We start from the raw sequence: 19,737 nt of genomic DNA, 5'->3' as shown, positions 1-19,737 counted from the left end.
ATTTTTCTATAATTGACCCTCCATCATGAGAAGCCCTAGGTCGTGAAGCTATTTAGGCAAAAACATGCAATGAACAAAGAAGAGAAAATTGCACAGTTCATTTGGTTTGTGATTTTACTAGGAGAGTCGAAAATCAAATAGTGTCAACAGAATGCAGAATATAGAATCCCTTCTGCGAAACCATATTATATTTGACCCTAGAGAACTGTCGAAGGAGAATCTAATCCTAGATATCTTGATGAAAAATGTGTGTACTAGTGTGTGTTGATCAACCTAAATCTGGATGGATTGGCTAACTATGCAATCCTTATACTGCTGGGACTGAAGTTCTCGTAGAACTCATTTCCACTGCAGAACTCATTGAACATTCTTCTCCAATGCTATTGGATTTGTTCATGTGGCATGTGCAATTACAGAGTTGAAGGGACACAGCACTTTTTTTTTAATCAAAAAATGAAAAGAAAAACTTTTCTACTTTTTTCAACGAAACATCCTTGATGATGCATGCTGTGAAAGAGTGTATAATTTATCTGAGTATTTGAGGCCTTTTTAAGATCTGATGCTGCTGTATTTGACAGTTTGTATTGTGCCTCTGTACCTTTGTCATCTCCTAAGTCACAAAAGCCCTAATTTTTCCATCTTTTGTTGGGTAAAGACATTTGTTATAAGCAGAATGCAGAAGTTATCTAAGGAGGGTTTGCAGCGTACAGACAAGAGAATTGGCCTCATGAATGAAATTTTGGCTGCAATGGATACTGTGAAGTAAGATTATTTTGTTATGAGTTCCTTGTTTCCTATGGTTTTGTTCCTGACTATTTTTCTTATAAGATTATCTACTGACTACCTGACTTTGCTGAAATGGTTTAGATGTTATGCATGGGAAAGTAGCTTCCAGGCTAAAGTTCAAGGTGTTAGGGATGATGAATTATCATGGTTCCGAAAAGCATCACTACTAGGAGCGGTATGCCAAGAATATTTTTAGCAAAGTTTCCGTTCTTATATTTGATAAAATTTTTATTTCTTTCTCACTTTGCCGTTTGAAAATTCTATAATATCAGTGTCACCTTTCTATATTGTTGTTTAAATTGTTAGTTTGGTAATCTTGTTACTCATATCTTGATTTTGGCATTGCATGCATGTCTCCTGGACATGCTCACTTAGCTTGAAATAAACAGCCGCATACATGTTATGATTTGTTTCACCACTATCTTTGTGTCAAACACATGGATGTGAGTTGTAGTGTATGATCCCAATTGATGCTTCAAAATGATAGCTTGAATAGCAGAACTGATTTCAAGAGAAGATGCTGCTTCTTGATATGGATCTGCTGAACATTTGTACAACAAAGAAACCCAGTACCTGGTGATATAAGACAGGTAGAAATGGAAATAGACGATCAAAGAATTCCTTGTAGGAGAGGGATTAATTGAACAGTAGAAAGAGCACCTAATCGGAGAGGGCTGAAGAAATGATAGAAAACCCCATAGAAGAGGGTAGTAACAAAACAGAAGAAGCACTCTCAAATCCGAGTCTATTGCTATCTTAAACACCAAGAAACCTAGTAACCTAAACCAACTAGGAAATTATTATCCTAATGAATATTATTTTTAATAAAAGTAAACCATACATAGCTTCCTAAAATAATGAAACTCTAGCATTACTAAATTACAAACATAGAAATAAATTGTTAAAAAAACACCAAAGACATAAAAGTTATTTCCCCACATCACCTACTTTCAGAAAAATATAGAAAAAGAGAGGAAAGAAACAACAAAACAGGGCATAGCCGTGTTTTGGTAGGAAGCCTACTTGAGGCCACCATTGACTTGAGGGCTAGAGGAAAAACACATCTAGAAGAAATGCAATCAAGGTCCAAAATCAGAAACTGATAGTATAAGACAACTTCATTGATTGAATGTTGATTCCCAGGAGGAAAGTTGTTTATATATAGAAATGGATTGGGTTATTCTACACTTAGAAGTTTTCTAGTTTCAAATGTCATACATAGATCATGGGTGATCAATTGATAGTATTTGCTGCTGCTAATTATTTGTGGGTTTTTCTGTGTGGTCACTATCACTTTTTTGCTTATGCATGTTTCCAATTATTTCCTTGTTTTGCAGTGTAATAGTTTCATACTAAACAGCATTCCAGTTATGGTGACTGTGATTTCGTTTGGTATGTACACTTTGCTTGGTGGAAATCTGACACCTGCAAGGGCATTTACATCTCTATCTCTGTTTGCTGTGCTTCGCTTTCCCCTCTTCATGCTTCCTAATATGATTACTCAGGTTTTGTCTTCCTTCTTTATTGTATCTCTTATAGTCCTGCTTACTGCTGAGATATTGCTTATGGTATTTCTGCGTGGAGAGAGATAACTATGATGGCTGTTTTTTTCTGTCATTAATTTAGCTTCTATTTATCATGCTGTTTACTCCTTAAGTTGAACTGTTTAGATTGATTTAATTACTGAAATTGACTTAGTTCTTTCTTTTAAACTAATGTTGCATTAGCTGAAATAGAATACATTATGCTAAAACAGTTTAGCCAGGAAGCCATAGCTTGATCCAATGGCAAGAGTATTGGGCTTGCAACCATGAAGATGCAAGTCTGAATTTTGAGAACACTGCTTCATGCCAAAAGCTGGCAGTAGGCACTTTCTAAACTCTCCTCCCAGGAATTTACTATGGTGGGTCAACAGATGTCTTTTTCTACAAAACTTTAGCCAGCCAAAATCTGATCCTTAGCACATTAACAAAAAGGACTGATAAATTTGAAGATGACACTCCAAAAAAACTGACATACAGAGAATTGATCATATGTCTTTTAAATAACCCCAATCTTTTTTTCTTTTCAATATTCCAACAACTTTTTGGTGGTCAGCTTTTAATTTTGTCATTAGTCCAAACCAAGGCTCGTAAATAATATGTTCTATTCAGCATCTGTCCTTTTTGTTTCTAATCATATTTAATTCCTTTTCATTTACATTACTGATTGATTGCTGCTGTATAATTATATATTGCACTTAGTTAAATGATTTGATAGCTCAGATATTGTTATGCATGATATTGAACTATACTGAGTTCATTTAATTGAATCCACGTTCCCCTGTTGTTTCGTTCTTTTGGTTTCTGATGGTTTTAATCTTACAGGTGGTAAATGCAAATGTGTCCTTGAAGCGTCTGGAGGAACTATTTTTAGCTGAAGAGAGAATCCTTCTACCAAACCCTCTTCTTGATCCTTCCTTACCAGCCGTTTCCATCAAGAATGGATACTTTTCTTGGGATTCAAAGGTTTAATGCATCAACTATAGTGCTTATGCATTACATGCTTGCTCCTGTTTTCTCTAGTTATGCTTGCACATGCAATTACATTTTTTTGCATCAATCATTTATGTATGATATCATCTTCTTATGGATTAGCAGGATTACTTGTTAGGTTTAACTATGCATTTCTGTAAATATACAAATTCAGTAATCATATTTGAGCTTGGATTAGGTGTTTCACAATTCAGTGCTACTCTTTCTGCTGCATCTTGCTGTTGGATGAAATGCTAATTATCTGTCCTATATGCATGCTTTAGGAAAAATGAAGTTCCCCTTTAGACTTGCATGCCTACTGTTTGTTCCTAAGATGTAGAAATGATTACACATGACTAGTTATCAACATTAGTTATACATACATGCAATAACTAATTGTATGGAGAATTTAACACAAGTATATTTTCATTTTTGTAATTCATCCTATATTTATTGGGAGTACAATGTTAATACATTTATTTCCAGCTAACTTCTTTATGCTGACATGGTTCTGGCTTTGATGTAGTGCATGTTCGTTAGTTATTGGCACTTGTAACCATTAAGATTTTGGTTTTGTTTCCAGGCAGAGAGACCCACATTGTCAAATATCAATTTGGATGTGCCAATTGGTAGCCTAGTTGCAGTTGTTGGCAGCACTGGAGAGGGTAAGACCTCACTTGTTTCAGCAATGCTGGGGGAGCTTCCTGCAATATCAGATGCCAGTGTTGTTATTAGAGGAACAGTAGCTTATGTTCCACAAGTTTCCTGGATTTTTAATGCAACAGTAAGTTGTGCTTGCTTATGTTGTGTGCATGTATATGATGGTATGCTTGTCCTCTGTGTGAATATGTAAATTGGTCATGATAGCAGTTATAGGTAATAACTAAAATCTTGTAATGAAGCTGTGTTGATTATATTAATGCATTCAAGGCGTATTATATTTTATTCAGTTAGGCTACATCATTTGAATTACTTAAAGTTCACTCATTAATTAGTTGATTGTGTTTTCCTTCAATTCTGTGAACTTATAGTCTATCATTTCAGGTACGGGATAACATTCTCTTTGGATCTCCCTTTGATTCAGCAAGATATGAGAAGGCAATTGATGTGACTGCATTGCAACATGACCTTGATTTACTGCCTGTAAGCTATTTGTGAAACTTGTAAAATGGAGCTATCTTATGGACTTCAAGACGTCTAATCATTATGCATTGTTTATTTTTCTCACCTGTTTGATTACTAGGGTGGTGATCTCACCGAGATTGGTGAAAGAGGTGTGAATATCAGTGGTGGGCAAAAGCAAAGAGTTTCCATGGCTCGGGCTGTATATTCCAATTCAGATGTTTATATTTTTGATGACCCCTTAAGTGCTCTGGATGCCCATGTAGGCCGACAGGTAAGCTCATTATTTAGAAATGACGCTGCTCTCTTTTCATGGTTGCTCCGAATGGAAAATATGATGTGACTTATGGTCCTGAGACATTGCATACATGGGTTAATACTTTTCACTAATATTGATGAGAATTAAATATGGGTCTCTGATTAACCATGCAGGATCAATTGGTAGGATAGGAATAAAATAAATTTTTGCACATGCATGTCCATGTGAATATTCCTTGCAAACATAGTAGAGATTGGGACCAAAGAAAAATATCTATTGCAAGGAATGATCCTGCTGAAGTAGGATTCTAATTTCTAATATTGTTGGGAAGAGGATGCTGTATTGGGGTGGGGTTATGATTTCCACGTGCATATCCATGTGGACGGACAAGTCTTTGCAAATTTATTAGAGAATTAGGGAATAGAAAAGACAACTCTATTGCCAAGGAACGATCCTGCTGAAGTAGGATTCTACTGTCTAATGTTGTGGGGAAGTGAACACTGTATTTGGGGTGGGGTTTTGATTTGTCTCATGTTCACACCAATGGATAATTTATGCTTTCCTAATGTCTTGAAGTTCTTACTAAACTTCCTTTCACTTAGATGTGAGTTTATTATATTTGATTCTCATTTATAACCTGCTGTGCTGCTGGAGTGTGGGCTGGTAGACTCTCATTGCATTGCAGAGGTATCCAGGGTTCAACCTGGGAAATTGCCAGTGTTCACCTTGTAGGAAAAGAAATATATCTGCTTTCATCTTTATGGGATGTCCTTTTGTCTTAGTAACACTAGCTACATATGTTCTTAAAATTTGATAATTAAGTTTATTTTTATTTCTAGAGCATTGGTATGCATACAGACAAATCATACAAAATTTTTAAGACAATCTGAAGCAGCAATTACTCTTTTAATGCCTTATCAATTATTTATTATTTATGGGACCTACAATTCACCACCTACACTTGCCACACTGTCTGTTGGAATTTCAGTGTTATTTTTTAGTGCATAGCAATTTCCTTATTTTATTCTAGCAAAGGTGATCTATGTGCAACTACCTATTATCTCCAGGTTTTTGATAAATGCATCAAGGGAGAATTAAGCAGGAAAACGAGAATTCTGGTCACAAACCAACTTCATTTTCTTTCTCAAGTTGATAGAATCATCCTGGTTCATGAGGGTATGGTGAAAGAGGAGGGCACCTTTGAGGACCTCTCTAATAATGGAATGCTGTTCCAGAAGCTGATGGAAAATGCAGGGAAAATGGAAGAATACGAAGAACAGGAAAATAATGAAATTGTTGATCATAAAACCTCTTCAAAGCAGGTTGCTAATGGGGTAATGAATAACTTGCCAAAGAATGTAAGTGGTACAAAGAAACCAAAAGAAGGCAAATCTGTTCTTATCAAGCAAGAAGAACGGGAAACAGGTGTTGTCAATTTGAAAGTGCTGATAAGGTAATAAAATACAGACTAAAATCTGGTGCTTCAATATTGTGTTTTGTGAAACTGCAATTTTCATTTTTATTTGAATGATATATATTGGAAGGCATGCAATGTACTTTTGATGAATCCTCCCATCATAACTACCAGAACAATAAGTCATGCTAGTTAGAGATTCTCTATCTCATACCTCTTTCATGCCCTTAAGTATCTCAATTTGGATAGCTAGTTGAAGATAATTCTATTTCAATCTTATTCATATTCCCTATCTTCTGTCTCTAAAAAGGGCTTCATCACCTTTCTAGTGTCTTGCTGGAGTCGTTTTTTCTTTTCTTTTTTGTGTGTAATAAATCATTGCTTCTCTAAAAGAAAGAAGGTGAAGAACAAAAATTCTTGTATCAATATATCACATATGCTAGAAATTGGAATTTTGGGTGGTGAAGGGGCCAAGCTGCATGTTAGAGAAGGGGATTAGCTCCCCTTAAATGTTTGCACTTCCCTCATTTAGTCCTTGAAATTTTCCACAATTTTCATATAGTTCCAAACAAAGCTGCATTGGGTGCCCCTCATAATTTTAAGTTTAAAAGAAAGTTCATTAAATGCTATCAAATATATTTATTTTGTACTTTAAATACAAGTTTAATGTGTTAGTGATAGTTGTTTTGTTTCTTATTTGCAAATCACACAACAATATGGATAATAATTAACATACATCATTGCATTCAACTACTTTTCATTCTTTGCTCGACTCTTTTGATGTTATATTTTTCCAAAAACATTATTATGTGATCATCTATAAATATGTACATAGATATTTATAAATAGCCCATGGATAATATGTATAGTGTGCCATACTCATTTATTCTCATTCACTAGAAAATCTAACTGCTGTAACAAAAAAAAATTACCTTTGCCACTAGTGGTGATGGGCACTTTACTGACATGTTCTTCATTTAGTTTATTTTACCAAATGACAGCTGTAAATATGATTTCATTGTTAAATAAAATTTCTCTTGCTTGAGGAAAAATATAGAAAAAAGATACTGCACTGCTTGTTTGTTTCTTGGTTATTCCTATTGGCATGCTGCTGCCTCTCATTCTGATCCTCTGATGTGTTGAGGAGGATTGCGAAATCATAGTGTAAGGTAATAAATTTGTTTACTCAACATGGTTTAGATGTTGAAATGAAATGTTAAATGGTAGTTCCACATTATGAATGAACATGCAATGGCAAGGCATCTTTGAGGTGAGTTATTGGTTACAGTGTTTTGATTACAGAACTGCTCTCAATATTTCCTTTGGTGGAATCTTTATGATGTTATATCAGCATATTGATATGCTGATTAGTGGAGCTCAGGAGGAGATACTATAAAGGAAGTGCAGCTAAAATGAAAATCAGCCTTATAAAACAGAAAGGTTCTAGGTTCTAAATGTTGGACAAAATGAAGAGTGAATTCAGGTACTAACGTAGAACAATTATCCTAGGAGTTTACAGACCAGATTGACAAGGCCAAGTCTTAAAAGAAGTCTGCAAAGAAACTTGGAAGCATCTCATATGAAACATGAAGTTACTATATTCTTGTTTTAATTATTTTCTTAGTTAATTTTATATTTTAAGTATTTGTTTTCTACTTAACTTAAGACTTTTAATTTAATTAGCATTTTACTATTCAGGAATTCTAATGCTAGATGAATTCTATTAATTATGCAAGTTTTAATTAGGAATCGTTTCCTATAAAAGATTTTAGTACTAATATAAATAGAGATGTATAGTTTATTTTATGGAGATGGAAGACTATTATTCAAATTCAATAAAATACCAGAGAATTTTCTCTAGATTTCTCTATAGTTAGGTCTGTAACCTTAGGGCTTGAGAACCTTAGTTTTATTTTCGCTATACACTACATTAGATGGTATAAGAGTGGGTCAACATCTGGATTGATGGCGAACTGTGAAGAGAATCGTGGAACAGATGGTGGCAACCATCTCCATGATGGTGATCAGAGGATACAGGCTGTTTGAGATTAGCTAGATTGCCATTTAGTAGCGATAATAGTTTTAGAGGGGTGAATGCAAATTGGATTTGGCAACCTTAATGCCACATTTGATGACCTTACATCTAGGCTTGAGGCACCAAGTGATGTAAAGCTTCCTGGTTCAACCTCTCGTTGAATCTAATAAGAACAATCAGTAACTAGCAACACAGAATCTTTTTGCAAAGGATTCACTCCAATTTATATTTAATGAAAATAATTGCCAAAAAATAATGATCTTTATTGTCTGTTTTGTTCTCCCTTTAAATACCCTCCAACTAAGGAATTACAATCCAATAAGTAACTAAAACCAAATACTAATTTGACTAGAAAACTAACAGCTAACTAGAGTAAAATAACTATAGCTAATAAACTTATAACAACTTCTATTTATCCCACACGTCTCCTTTGCCCAGTAGACTTCATGAGTTAAAGGCCACCTTCCTCTGTATCTTGATTTGCATCATTAGGGTTGCACACAAACATGAACCGGGGAAGAAGAGAGGCACGCGCCTGGGATAACTTTCTCAACCAACCTTTCATTAAACCAGTTCATGCAAATCCCTGTGGTCAGTAAGGTCATATGATAAAGAAGATCAATATTGGCTGATGGGAGGCACAAAGAGTAAATGAACGTGCTTGAAGACTTATCTCGGGGTCAACCTTACCTTGGATCTATTCTTGAAATTCCACTTAGACAGCTATTTGTCTATGTGAAGGGTGTTGGTGAAGATGAACTTGATGGAGACCATGAGACCTTTTCATATCAAAACAAACAACCACAACTCGAGAGTTGAGTGTCAGTATGAGCAAGAATCTTTAGATGATAAGATTGTCTTATGCGAATCTGATGAAGAAGATTTATATGATGATGAAGATCTTGCAAGCTAGGACATGAAGGACTCGATAATTTCTGACAAGTCTTCTGGAGATATATGGAAAATTATTTTGGTGTTCCTTTAAATACAACGGTTGAAATATTGGAGGACATACATGATGTTGAACTCATGTTTGAAGAAGAAAAATATGGGAATGAACTATAAGTGGATTTCATAGGAACAAAAATATAACATCAAATATGGATTTTTTCCTATTATACACACATCATAAATTAAATTTTGAAGTTCACGGGTCAAGTACATGCTACTTCATGAATATGTTAGCTACAATATTATATTCGAAGTATTTGTTCCTTTAGAATGGAAGAGTTCAATTTTTGACAGATAACTCGAGGAAAAGTTTTTCTCAAATGGGATGTAGAACAATTATCCAAGAAGTTTACGAACTAGATTGACAAGGCCAAGCCTAAAAAGAAGTCTGCAAAGAAACCCAAAAGCATCTCATATGAAACATGAAGTTACTATTTTCCTGTTTAATTTTGGATCTTAATTATTTGATTCCTACTTAACTTAGAACTTTTAATTTAATTTGTATTTTACTATTTAGGAATTCTAATGTTATATGGATTCCTATTAATTATGGAAGTTTTAATTAGGAATCCTTTCCAATAAAGGATTTTAGTACTAATATAAACAGAGATGTTTAGTTTATTTTATAAAGAGAGAGACTATTATTCAAATTCAATAAAATACTAGAGAATTTTCTCTAGATTTCTCTATAGTTAGGTTTGTAATTTTACAGCTTGAGAACTCTAGTTTTATCTTCGTTAAACACTACGGCAGGTACCACACCTAAATTGCACAAGGGGGAGATTCAAGTATTTCCTTTTCCAAGAATGGCTTTTTATTGATTCCTGCATGACATGTGCTGAATCATTTGTTAATTGTCAGTGATAGGTTCTTATCTTTGTTTCTTCCATAATATTCTGATGAGTATTGTGATTACTTCATACCAGGTACAAGAATGCATTAGGAGGTGCATGGGTGGTGATGGTACTCTTTATATGCTATTTAATGACAGAAGTTTTACGTGTTTCAAGTAGTACATGGTTGAGCAATTGGACAAATCAAGGCACTTCAAAGAGACATGGGCCTCTCTACTATAATCTAATCTATTCCTTTCTATCAATTGGTCAGGTATCAATCAGTTGGATGAAATTAAGTTACATTTCAAGCATAGATATTCCTTTTTATGCTTTTTTCCGATAAATCATTATTCTATGTTGCTTTGTATCCTGCTTTTCCAATGCAGAAACATCTTCACCATCCTTTTGTTTTAAAGGAATAGTTTCAAAATCTTGTATCTTCTATCCCATACCAACTTAATTTTGAATCTTTTTTTCTTTTATATCTAGGTGTCGGTGACATTATTAAATTCATATTGGTTGATTACATCAAGTCTCTATGCCGCCAAGAGATTGCATGATGCGATGCTTAATTCCATACTAAGAGCTCCAATGGTCTTCTTCCACACCAATCCACTTGGACGTATTATCAATAGGTTTGCCAAGGATCTAGGTGATATTGATCGAAATGTTGCCATATTTGTAAATATGTTCATGGGCCAAATATCACAGCTTCTTTCTACATTTGTTCTCATTGGAATTGTGAGCACCATGTCTTTATGGGCCATAATGCCACTTTTGGTTTTGTTTTATGGAGCCTACCTTTATTACCAGGTACCCCGAACCTTTTATTCTCGCATTCCTCTTTTATTCCTCTTTTTAATTTTTGTTTCTAAAATGTTCCTCCTCTCTTCTGACATTTTATCTTTTCCTGTTTAGTATTTTCTTTCATTTTGTATTTACCTCATGCTAATATTTTTTGTTAAATATTTTTACCTCATGCTAGTATTAGAGCAGGCACTAGTTCCATCAGCAAATTAGTAACTCAAAGCAAGTATGATCAGATCATTTCCAATAAATGCAAATATATGTTGAATTCTAGAGAAATGATAGCTGACCAACTTTGTTGAATACCATTGACATTTAACAAAAAGTGTGTGTGTATGCCCACACACACAGACAGAATGCACACTTATGTACGGTATGTATTCCAGACTTGACAGAATTATAATGAAGGATAGCTTCGAAGATTGTAGAATTGTAGTTCTGTTGATGGGAATTAGGTTTTGGGATTGAAGTCCAAGGAATCTAAGGATTTGGGTTAGATTAAGCCTGTTGATAATAATCTGAGAACCGTGGCAGCAAAAATTAAAGCAAGGATGAAATAGAGAAACAAGGGAAAGCCTTGGGCACCAAGCCTATGAAATAATGTAACTCCCGATATGACATTTACATTCTTATTGAAAATTAGAACTCCTAAATAGACTAGGACTGAGATTTATAAATAATACTTCATAACTATTCTTGAATAAACTAGGAAAGTAAATAAAATAATTATTAATTAAAGAGTAAAGACTAAGAAACCATGCTCCAAAATATGATTAGGTGACATAGGGTGGGAAAAGAAAACAACACTAAACAACAATAACTTGAAGAAAATTGAGATTAGAACAAGAGAATAAGTTTCAGGTTTGTAGAAAACCAAAACCAAAAGGAAACCATAATGAAAAAGCTTGTGAGCGACTAGACCTTCTGCCAAATCTTGAAATTTGCAGAAAGATGCAGAATTAACAATTCTTCCCCTACAATTAGGAGTAATTTCTTGAAGCCAGATGCTAAGCTCCAAAATAAGACTAGATCCTCCACAAAGTCTGAAAAGTATGAAAGCCCCCTGTTATGCATAAATTATACTTGATTCAAACTTTAATCCCCAACAAGAAATCAACCATGGACATGTGTACCTTGACCAAAAACAACTCTTGATTGATGAAATTAAACTAGCCTTGGGTTCCATGAAAATTCTTCTCTAAATATGACAGCCACTCCATCATACTTTCGCATCAATTTGGATTGGTTGTAGAAGGACAAGATTTTGTTAGTTTGTTCTGTGATATTGGCCCCTATGTTTATTCTCAGTTCCCTCATGCAGGTTAGTTTATGTTTTCTTTCTTGCCTTGTCTGTTCAATGTGAATCAGACTACTTTTGCTGCTGCTATTATGGAAAAACTCAATTTAGCCAGTTTTTTATCATCATGTCCTTCATTCATCTGAATTCTAGCAATTGCAATAATTTTTAGTTTATCTGTCATATCATACCATTCATCAGCATTTTGATTTCGAGATTTCATCATTTATTTTCATGGACACTGTTAAGGTTCTTGGAAGTTTACAGCATAAAGTTTGTATCATGCCATGTTTGTTGAAATCAAAGAATATCAGAATATCTTGTAGATTGACGAGTAGTTCTGTATCTATTAGGAGATTGATGCAATGCTTGCTCATAAATAGCTTTTATCATTTTTTTTCTCTTATTATTGCTATCATGAATTCTTGCTGCAGTATATCTAGGATAAAGAACATATTATGATGCTTCAGTGACTTTTTGGAAGATAAATAATTTCTATCCTTAGATGCATTTTTATTTCTAAATGCATAGTTCTATCTAAGAACCATTTTGTTCTACAGAGCACAGCCCGTGAAGTAAAGCGACTGGATTCCATAACTAGATCACCTGTTTATGCACAATTTGGAGAAGCTCTGAATGGTCTGTCAACTATTCGTGCATACAAAGCTTATGATCGGATGGCCAGCATAAATGGAAAATCAATGGACAACAATGTCAGATACACCCTTGTCAACATGGGTGCAAACCGCTGGCTGGCAATCCGGTTGGAAACATTAGGGGGCATTATGATTTGGTTTACAGCGACCTTCGCGGTTATGCAGAATGGGAGGGCAGATAACCAGCAGGCTTTTGCATCTACAATGGGTCTACTTCTCAGTTATGCTTTAAACATCACTAGTTTATTGACTGCTGTACTGAGACTTGCTAGTTTGGCCGAGAATAGCTTAAATTCTGTGGAACGGGTTGGCACATATATAGAGTTGCCATCAGAGGCTCCACTTGTTATTGAGAGCAATCGTCCCCCTCTTGGATGGCCTTCATCAGGAGCGATCAAGTTTGAAGATGTTGTCTTACGTTACAGGTCTGAACTTCCACCAGTCTTGCATGGGTTGTCCTTCACTATTTTTCCTAGTGACAAGGTTGGGATTGTTGGAAGGACTGGTGCTGGAAAGTCCAGCATGCTCAATGCTTTATTTCGAATTGTAGAGCTGGAAAGAGGAAGGATTTTGATTGATGATTGTGATATTTCAAAGTTTGGATTGATGGATCTACGCAAAGTACTTGGTATCATACCACAGGCACCTGTTCTTTTTTCAGGTACACTGTCTAAAATCTTATTTTGAAGTTTGAACCATGATTATGTTGAATTATACTTAGTTGACTGCCCCACTTTTCTTTTGTTTAGGAACTGTCAGGTTTAATCTTGATCCTTTCAGTGAACACAATGATGCTGATCTTTGGGAGGCTTTGGAGAGGGCTCATTTGAAGGATGTTATCCGAAGGAATTCCTTAGGACTGGATTCTGAGGTATATTTTGAGATTTTCCGTTCAATGTATCTCTCTTGTTGTTCAGGTATCTTTTGCTTCCAAGGGCTGATTTTATCATCTAGCATAACTATTGCACGACAGCTTAGGGGTTTTGTTCTGGTGCTGTTTTATTGAGACAGTAAACAGTAACCCTAATAGGGACTTTAGGGTTTGAATTGATCTTTTGGTGGCTAATGGTTATAGGTTTGATTGGGTATGAACGTGTGGATGTTTAGGAGGTTCCAATGGAGGCTGTTTGATGGTGAGGATATGGGGGTTTGTTTGCTGCAAAACTGTAGAAAGATGGAAAGTTTTTCTAGGAGTCACACTTAGGAGGAAAAACTAAGCTTCGTACTTAAAGTTCTTGGGAGTTATTACACTTAAGAGAGATTGCATCACGCTTTCAGAAGTATATAGTTGGAAATTTTATTCATAAATTGGTGTGAAACCACCAGGAAGATCACCAAACAAGAGAGACACAATCTTGAAGAAGGTTTTATTTTTATTCAATAATTCAATGAACTTATAACTGAATATCTAGATGTTTATTTAGATGCATCAAACTAAATAAAATAATATGTCTTAAATCCATAAGGATATGTTTGGTACACGGGACATTATAACAACACAAATTGTCTAATGAAGCTATTTGGTGTCCACATGAAACAGGAAAAGAGGTGGTTTCAATCTTGTCTCATAATTTTTTTTTTCTTGAACACCCCCTGAGGATAAACTCCCTGGGACAAACTTATCAAAGCATTCTTTGTATGCTACCCATATTTATTTCTCTTAAATTGGAAACTATCATCGCCTTTTTGAGCTTTGGACTTTTTTCATGTAACTTTTTATGAAAATAAATAAAATTAATGAAAATTTAATTATTTTTAAAAATAAATGTTTATTTATAAAAAATAAAATAAAAGAAATTAATTATTTCAACAATAATAAAATTTATTTACTTCAATTATTTTTTAAAAAATAAAATACTTAGATTTATAATTTCAAAATAAATAAAAGAAAATAATAACTTTATTTGTGAAAGTACTCAAATATATTAATAAATAAAAGACTACTTTTTAATTATGTATAGAGTTATTTGTTAAACATAATTAACTTTTTTATGATCATTGTTAGACCTAACACAGAGCCACCTAGCTAAAATCCCAGATCATCAACTCATGGGTCAACTTGCTAGGTTAGTGAGCTGATTCAATGGGTTAATTATTGTAACTTCAACTTTCTAATATTAAAACTAAATTGAATCATTTAAAAAATAGGTCCAAGGTTTGAATTCTACTCTAAGCAATTTTTTTTTTCAAAGTCAACTTTTTGACCTTAAGTCATGGTTGGATTTGACTTGGTTGACTAATTGTGATTGGATCAATGACCTAGCCAGTCTAATTATAAACTGTCGAGCCTGGTTTGTACAATCATGCATTGGATATTTATTACTGTATTTAATTAATTAATTATATTTTAATTAAGTATTTTATTATTAAAAAAATAAGAATTAAATAACATAATATAGTATTATTTTATAACAGAATTAATTCTATAAATTGAAAACAATTAAAAAGAATTATATTATTATTTTTGTATTTATTCATATGAGAAAGCATGAGATGGTTGATCTGTCTTGATTTGTCTTGATTTATGGTTGTCAAATGCAATACAGAGTTGTTTATTCCAGTCCAGTCCAATGTGCACCAAACAAGCTTATCCTGTATTGCCTAATTCAGTCCAGTCTCATCCTTCCAATTCTGTCCAGTACCATACGCATCCTAAGAGAATTAGAATCTTAATTTAACTACTATATAATAAATATTAATAGTTCTGGATAATAATAAAATCTAGAATAATCATACAATATTAAAATTCCAAAATAAACAAATACCATTGTCCATTATTGCCCTTTATTCTCCATAATAAACTCTTATTTGAAAATAAAGCATTACAAGCATGGGTATTCATAGGCTCTATATACTCCTAAAGCTTTAAGTAGTTGGATTCCTATTCCAATGAGTTAATGAACTTGTAAATAAGAAGAAAATATTAATCCTAGGGACTAATATGACACATAATAAAATAATACTATTATTCCGCTTCTTTTCTTGTCTGCATCACCAACCCAATGCAAGGAGATGGGGATGGGTGTTCTGAGTAACATGTTGTAGAAGTTTGTTGTAAATGTCTCTTAAGTCCTGTTAGTCAGAATTATTTTAAGCAGGAAGAGTTTTTCTTCTCTTGTTCTCCCCTTTAAGAATATCTAAGAAGAGTTCTTGATTAGTCTTTTAGTATTGTTACAGCTTTTCCATCTTATAGAATTTCCTGCATTTTCCTCTTCACTGTTTTGTTATTAACCTTTCATTGAGAGTGTCTGCTTGCATGTGTTAAGGAAAAGTTTGGTTAAAACCTTTTACATAAATTCTTAATATTTACTCTGAGGTTCCTTTGCTTTTCGTTTTTCTAGCTTCAATTTCATATAGTTACTCTATTCTATGGTCATTATCTTTTTCTGCTAAAACTCGTTTGTTGCAATAATTTATCAAGTCCTAAATATTTCCAATTTTAAAATCCATTGGATGGGTTCATCTAGTAGAAAGAACTCAGCTCAAGCATATGACTATAGAGTTTGTATTTGTATTACATCGACAAAGTGTGTCTTGTAATTTATTTTTTTCCCACAGTTGCTATATATTTTTGATCATTTTATACAAAGACAAAAAAAAAAGGAACAAAAGGAAAAGTAAACGAAGGAAATAAAGGGTGAAATGGAGACATGAAATGGGATTGATTATTTTATTCAAAAAACAATTTATCTGTATGGTTGACATTTTTATCATTGTAGTTATGCTATTCTCTCTATTCGTAGGTTTTGTGGCTTAAAAGTAGGAGTTAATTTATCAAGGACACATGTTCATAGCAAAATTGTGTAACAATATGGTTTTGATAAATGCGTAAGAAAGAAGGGCAAATAGAATAGCACATGGGAATCTCTTTTAATTTGATGGTGATTGGAATGATTGAATATGCATAAAATTGCAAACTAAACTCACCAGTCCTTTATCCCTACGATTGGATAAGCATATGTTATATGCTTGACCTATTATTAACTCTTTTGCTTGAATTTCTGTAAATGCTCTGTTGAATTTGAACAATAACATTCCTCATAATTTGTTTAGGTTACAGAGGCAGGGGATAATTTCAGTGTTGGACAGAGACAGTTGTTAAGTCTTGCTAGGGCATTGTTGCGAAGATCAAAGATACTTGTTCTTGATGAAGCTACTGCAGCTGTTGATGTCAGAACAGATGCTCTTATTCAGAAAACTATTCGAGAAGAATTCAGATCATGTACAATGCTAATTATTGCACATCGACTCAATACCATCATTGATTGTGACCGGGTTATTCTGCTTGATTCTGGCCGGGTATGACATTGTGGTTTAATTTTATTCCAGGCTCTTTTTTCTTTCATGGGAAGTGACTTGTAGGAAGCCCTTTCTCACATTCTGTGTGTAAAGGCTACAAACGAATAGAAATGTTATTGTTTTAAAGGAAAATCAACCTTAAATTATGTCAGGTGACCTGTTTCAAATCCCAAGTCATTTTCATATCTTCAAACTTACTACTATTAGTTTAGCCCTGAACCTGTAATATTGAACTGCCATCAATCACTTCCAGTGACCAACAGACTGCTGCTGTCTATTATGGAATCAATTGATAGACTGTTAAGAAAATTCTGATGTTTTTTGCTTCTATTATTTTTCTGTTTTTGTTCCTTCAGGTTCTGGAGTATGATACACCAGAGGAACTGCTTTCAAATGAAAATAGTGCATTCTCTAAGATGGTTCAGAGTACAGGGGCTGCAAATGCTCAGTACTTACGCAGCTTGGTAATGGGAGGGGAACGAGAGAGTAGGTTGGGAAGAGAAGAGAACAAACAGTTAGATGGACCGAGGAGATGGCTGGCCTCCTCTCGTTGGGCTGCTGCAGCACAGTTTGCTCTTGCTGTTAGCCTCACTTCATCGCAGAATGACCTCCAACAGTTGGAAATTGAGGATGAAAACTCTGTTCTGAAGAAAACAAAGGATGCAGTGGTAACTTTGCAAAGAGTGTTGGAAGGGAAGCATGACAAAGTAATTGATGAGTCACTAAATCAATATCAAATATCCAGAGATGGGTGGTGGTCAGCTCTTTACAAAATGGTTGAAGGTAACAATTTATTTTCCTTTGCTGTGTTGCATATTCCCTGTATATCCTGATATGCCTTCTGAATTAATATATTAAAGCAACCTGTCAGTTTAAATTTGTAACTTTTTCTATTTCCTGCAATGCTTAATCTTTCTTCTAGCAAGTATTTTGTGGATAATGCTTCATCGGTATATCACACCATTGTTTCATACCCAATGTTACTGATGATCATTACAGTATGTTTAATTATTATAAATGGTCGAGTGTAATGATTTTTTCCCGTTGTACTTTTTGAAACTGGAAGCGAACATAATCTTGCATACACTAACAAGCAGTAACAGAGCTGTAAATTTCAAATTCTTAATGTAATATCTAATCTTACTATATTTCATTTTCCTTTTCATTTCAGGTCTTGCCATGATGAGCAGACTGGGTCGGAACAGGCTTCACCAATCAGACTACGGCTTAGAAGACAAAACAATTGACTGGAACCATGTTGAAATGTAGGAATCACTGTGGTGTATCTCTGGGTTCAAAGAAGGCTTTGTAACTATGCTTAATGGTAGCAACTTACTGCAAATGTTTTTCTAATTTAGCTTCTGGAATTTGTCCGACTCATGCGAAAGATTTCGAGGGTGTTGTATACAAGAACACTGGTTTTTTCGTACACTAGGCTCATGAACCAGGTTTTGACCGCCAAATGGATTCGTAAACGTGTACTATTAGAAGAATCCGGATATTTGCTATGTATGAACTCTGATGACCTTTTGTGATGCGAGACATTTGTGTTCTCTTCGACATGAATATGTTGCCCAAAGGTCAAGTGGCACGATGAGTCTGCAGATGCTCAAGGTTATGAATAGGGAGCAGATGAGTTTTAGCACTGGTATGAGTTGTGGCTGTCAGGTGACTTGAGTGCAAGCCCCTCGGTTTGGTCTTGTATTCCTTTCGGAAAGGCAGTACCTTTACGACATCTGTAGGGTTCCGTCCCTGTCCTCTACAAGTTTGCTAAAATAAAGAAACCCGTTTGGACGTGGGAAGAATGGCTGATCCACGAAAGTCGATTTCGTTGGAGATATCAAAAGTAATTATTGATAGCATCTCGCTGGCTAGCGAAGATGCATGCTGTTTGTGTACCCTCCAAACCTTGGTGGTGAGTTTTAATCTTGTTGTTGCACAGTGAATTAGTGGCTGATATCCATGTGTTTCTGTCTGGGAATTGTTCCGTTCCAGCATTTTTTGTTTTTTTCTTATCCTGCTCCGACGAATGCAGTTCTTATTATGTCATTGAACAAATGGGTTTCTGAGTTAGGTTTGAGTTTAAAGAGATCCTGCAGTCCATTTATTTGTTAAAAAACAGAGAGTTCAGCCAAGGGTGATTGTTACAATGAATTCAAGTCATTGGTAGCTTTTACTTTTTCTTGTTACATAAAAGCAAGTAAATTGCTTGTGTTTTTTGAGACAAGTTAAATAAATTTGACCCCAGTCATGGTAAATTTAAGCCATTATAGAAAAACCCGAAACCAAGCCCATGCCTTGTGCTTTGCCATCGTCACACTTTTTAATCTGCTGAAAAGCACGGTGTATCATATAAATTCGTACTCCTTTTATTGCATTATTCTAAAGGCACTCTTTACTGTCGAGTTAAAATTCCGATTTGAAAACAAAAGGGTAAGATTGTTTTTATTTACATTATTGTATTTAGATTAGGAATTTTAATTTTATTAGTATTTTACTATTTAAAAATTATATTAATTAGATGAGTTTTAATTACAAATCCTTTCTTGTAAAGGATTTTAGTTTTAATTAGAAATATTTTTCTATAAAGAATTTTAGAATTAATATAAATAGAAGTTTCTAGGTTATTTTGATATTAAGATTATTACTTAGATTTTTAATAAAACACTAAAGAGTTTTCTTTATGTCTATAATCTTAGAACTTGGAAACTCCAACTTCTATCCACTGCATAAATTGATATTAGAGCAGGTTAACATATTTA

At 34.2% G+C, this 19,737-nt stretch overlaps 1 protein-coding gene across 3 annotated transcripts in view; it reads left to right on the top strand.

Moving 5' to 3' along the window:
* Nucleotides 1-19,151, top strand: part of LOC133703539 (ABC transporter C family member 2-like) — a 34,162-nt gene extending 15,011 nt beyond the window's left edge. For all 3 annotated transcript variants that reach the window (XM_062128135.1, XM_062128133.1, XM_062128134.1), the window contains exons 14-28: nucleotides 656-762; nucleotides 868-961; nucleotides 2,124-2,291; nucleotides 3,153-3,293; nucleotides 3,883-4,083; nucleotides 4,344-4,442; nucleotides 4,543-4,695; nucleotides 5,748-6,133; nucleotides 10,007-10,187; nucleotides 10,406-10,729; nucleotides 12,581-13,337; nucleotides 13,426-13,547; nucleotides 16,730-16,975; nucleotides 17,332-17,758; nucleotides 18,147-19,151. In XM_062128135.1, coding sequence (XP_061984119.1) covers nucleotides 656-762; nucleotides 868-961; nucleotides 2,124-2,291; nucleotides 3,153-3,293; nucleotides 3,883-4,083; nucleotides 4,344-4,442; nucleotides 4,543-4,695; nucleotides 5,748-6,133; nucleotides 10,007-10,187; nucleotides 10,406-10,729; nucleotides 12,581-13,337; nucleotides 13,426-13,547; nucleotides 16,730-16,975; nucleotides 17,332-17,758; nucleotides 18,147-18,244 — 3,504 coding nt within the window. In that variant the 3' untranslated portion in view covers nucleotides 18,245-19,151. The remainder of the gene's footprint in view (nucleotides 1-655; nucleotides 763-867; nucleotides 962-2,123; nucleotides 2,292-3,152; nucleotides 3,294-3,882; nucleotides 4,084-4,343; nucleotides 4,443-4,542; nucleotides 4,696-5,747; nucleotides 6,134-10,006; nucleotides 10,188-10,405; nucleotides 10,730-12,580; nucleotides 13,338-13,425; nucleotides 13,548-16,729; nucleotides 16,976-17,331; nucleotides 17,759-18,146) is intronic.
* The last annotated feature ends 586 nt before the right edge of the window (nucleotides 19,152-19,737 follow it).

The sequence above is a fragment of the Populus nigra genome, chromosome 9, assembly GCF_951802175.1.
Source record: "Populus nigra chromosome 9, ddPopNigr1.1, whole genome shotgun sequence".
Lineage (NCBI taxonomy): Eukaryota > Viridiplantae > Streptophyta > Magnoliopsida > Malpighiales > Salicaceae > Populus > Populus nigra.
Note: the sequence above shows the minus strand (reverse complement) of the source record. Positions and strands in the feature narration are given on the sequence as shown.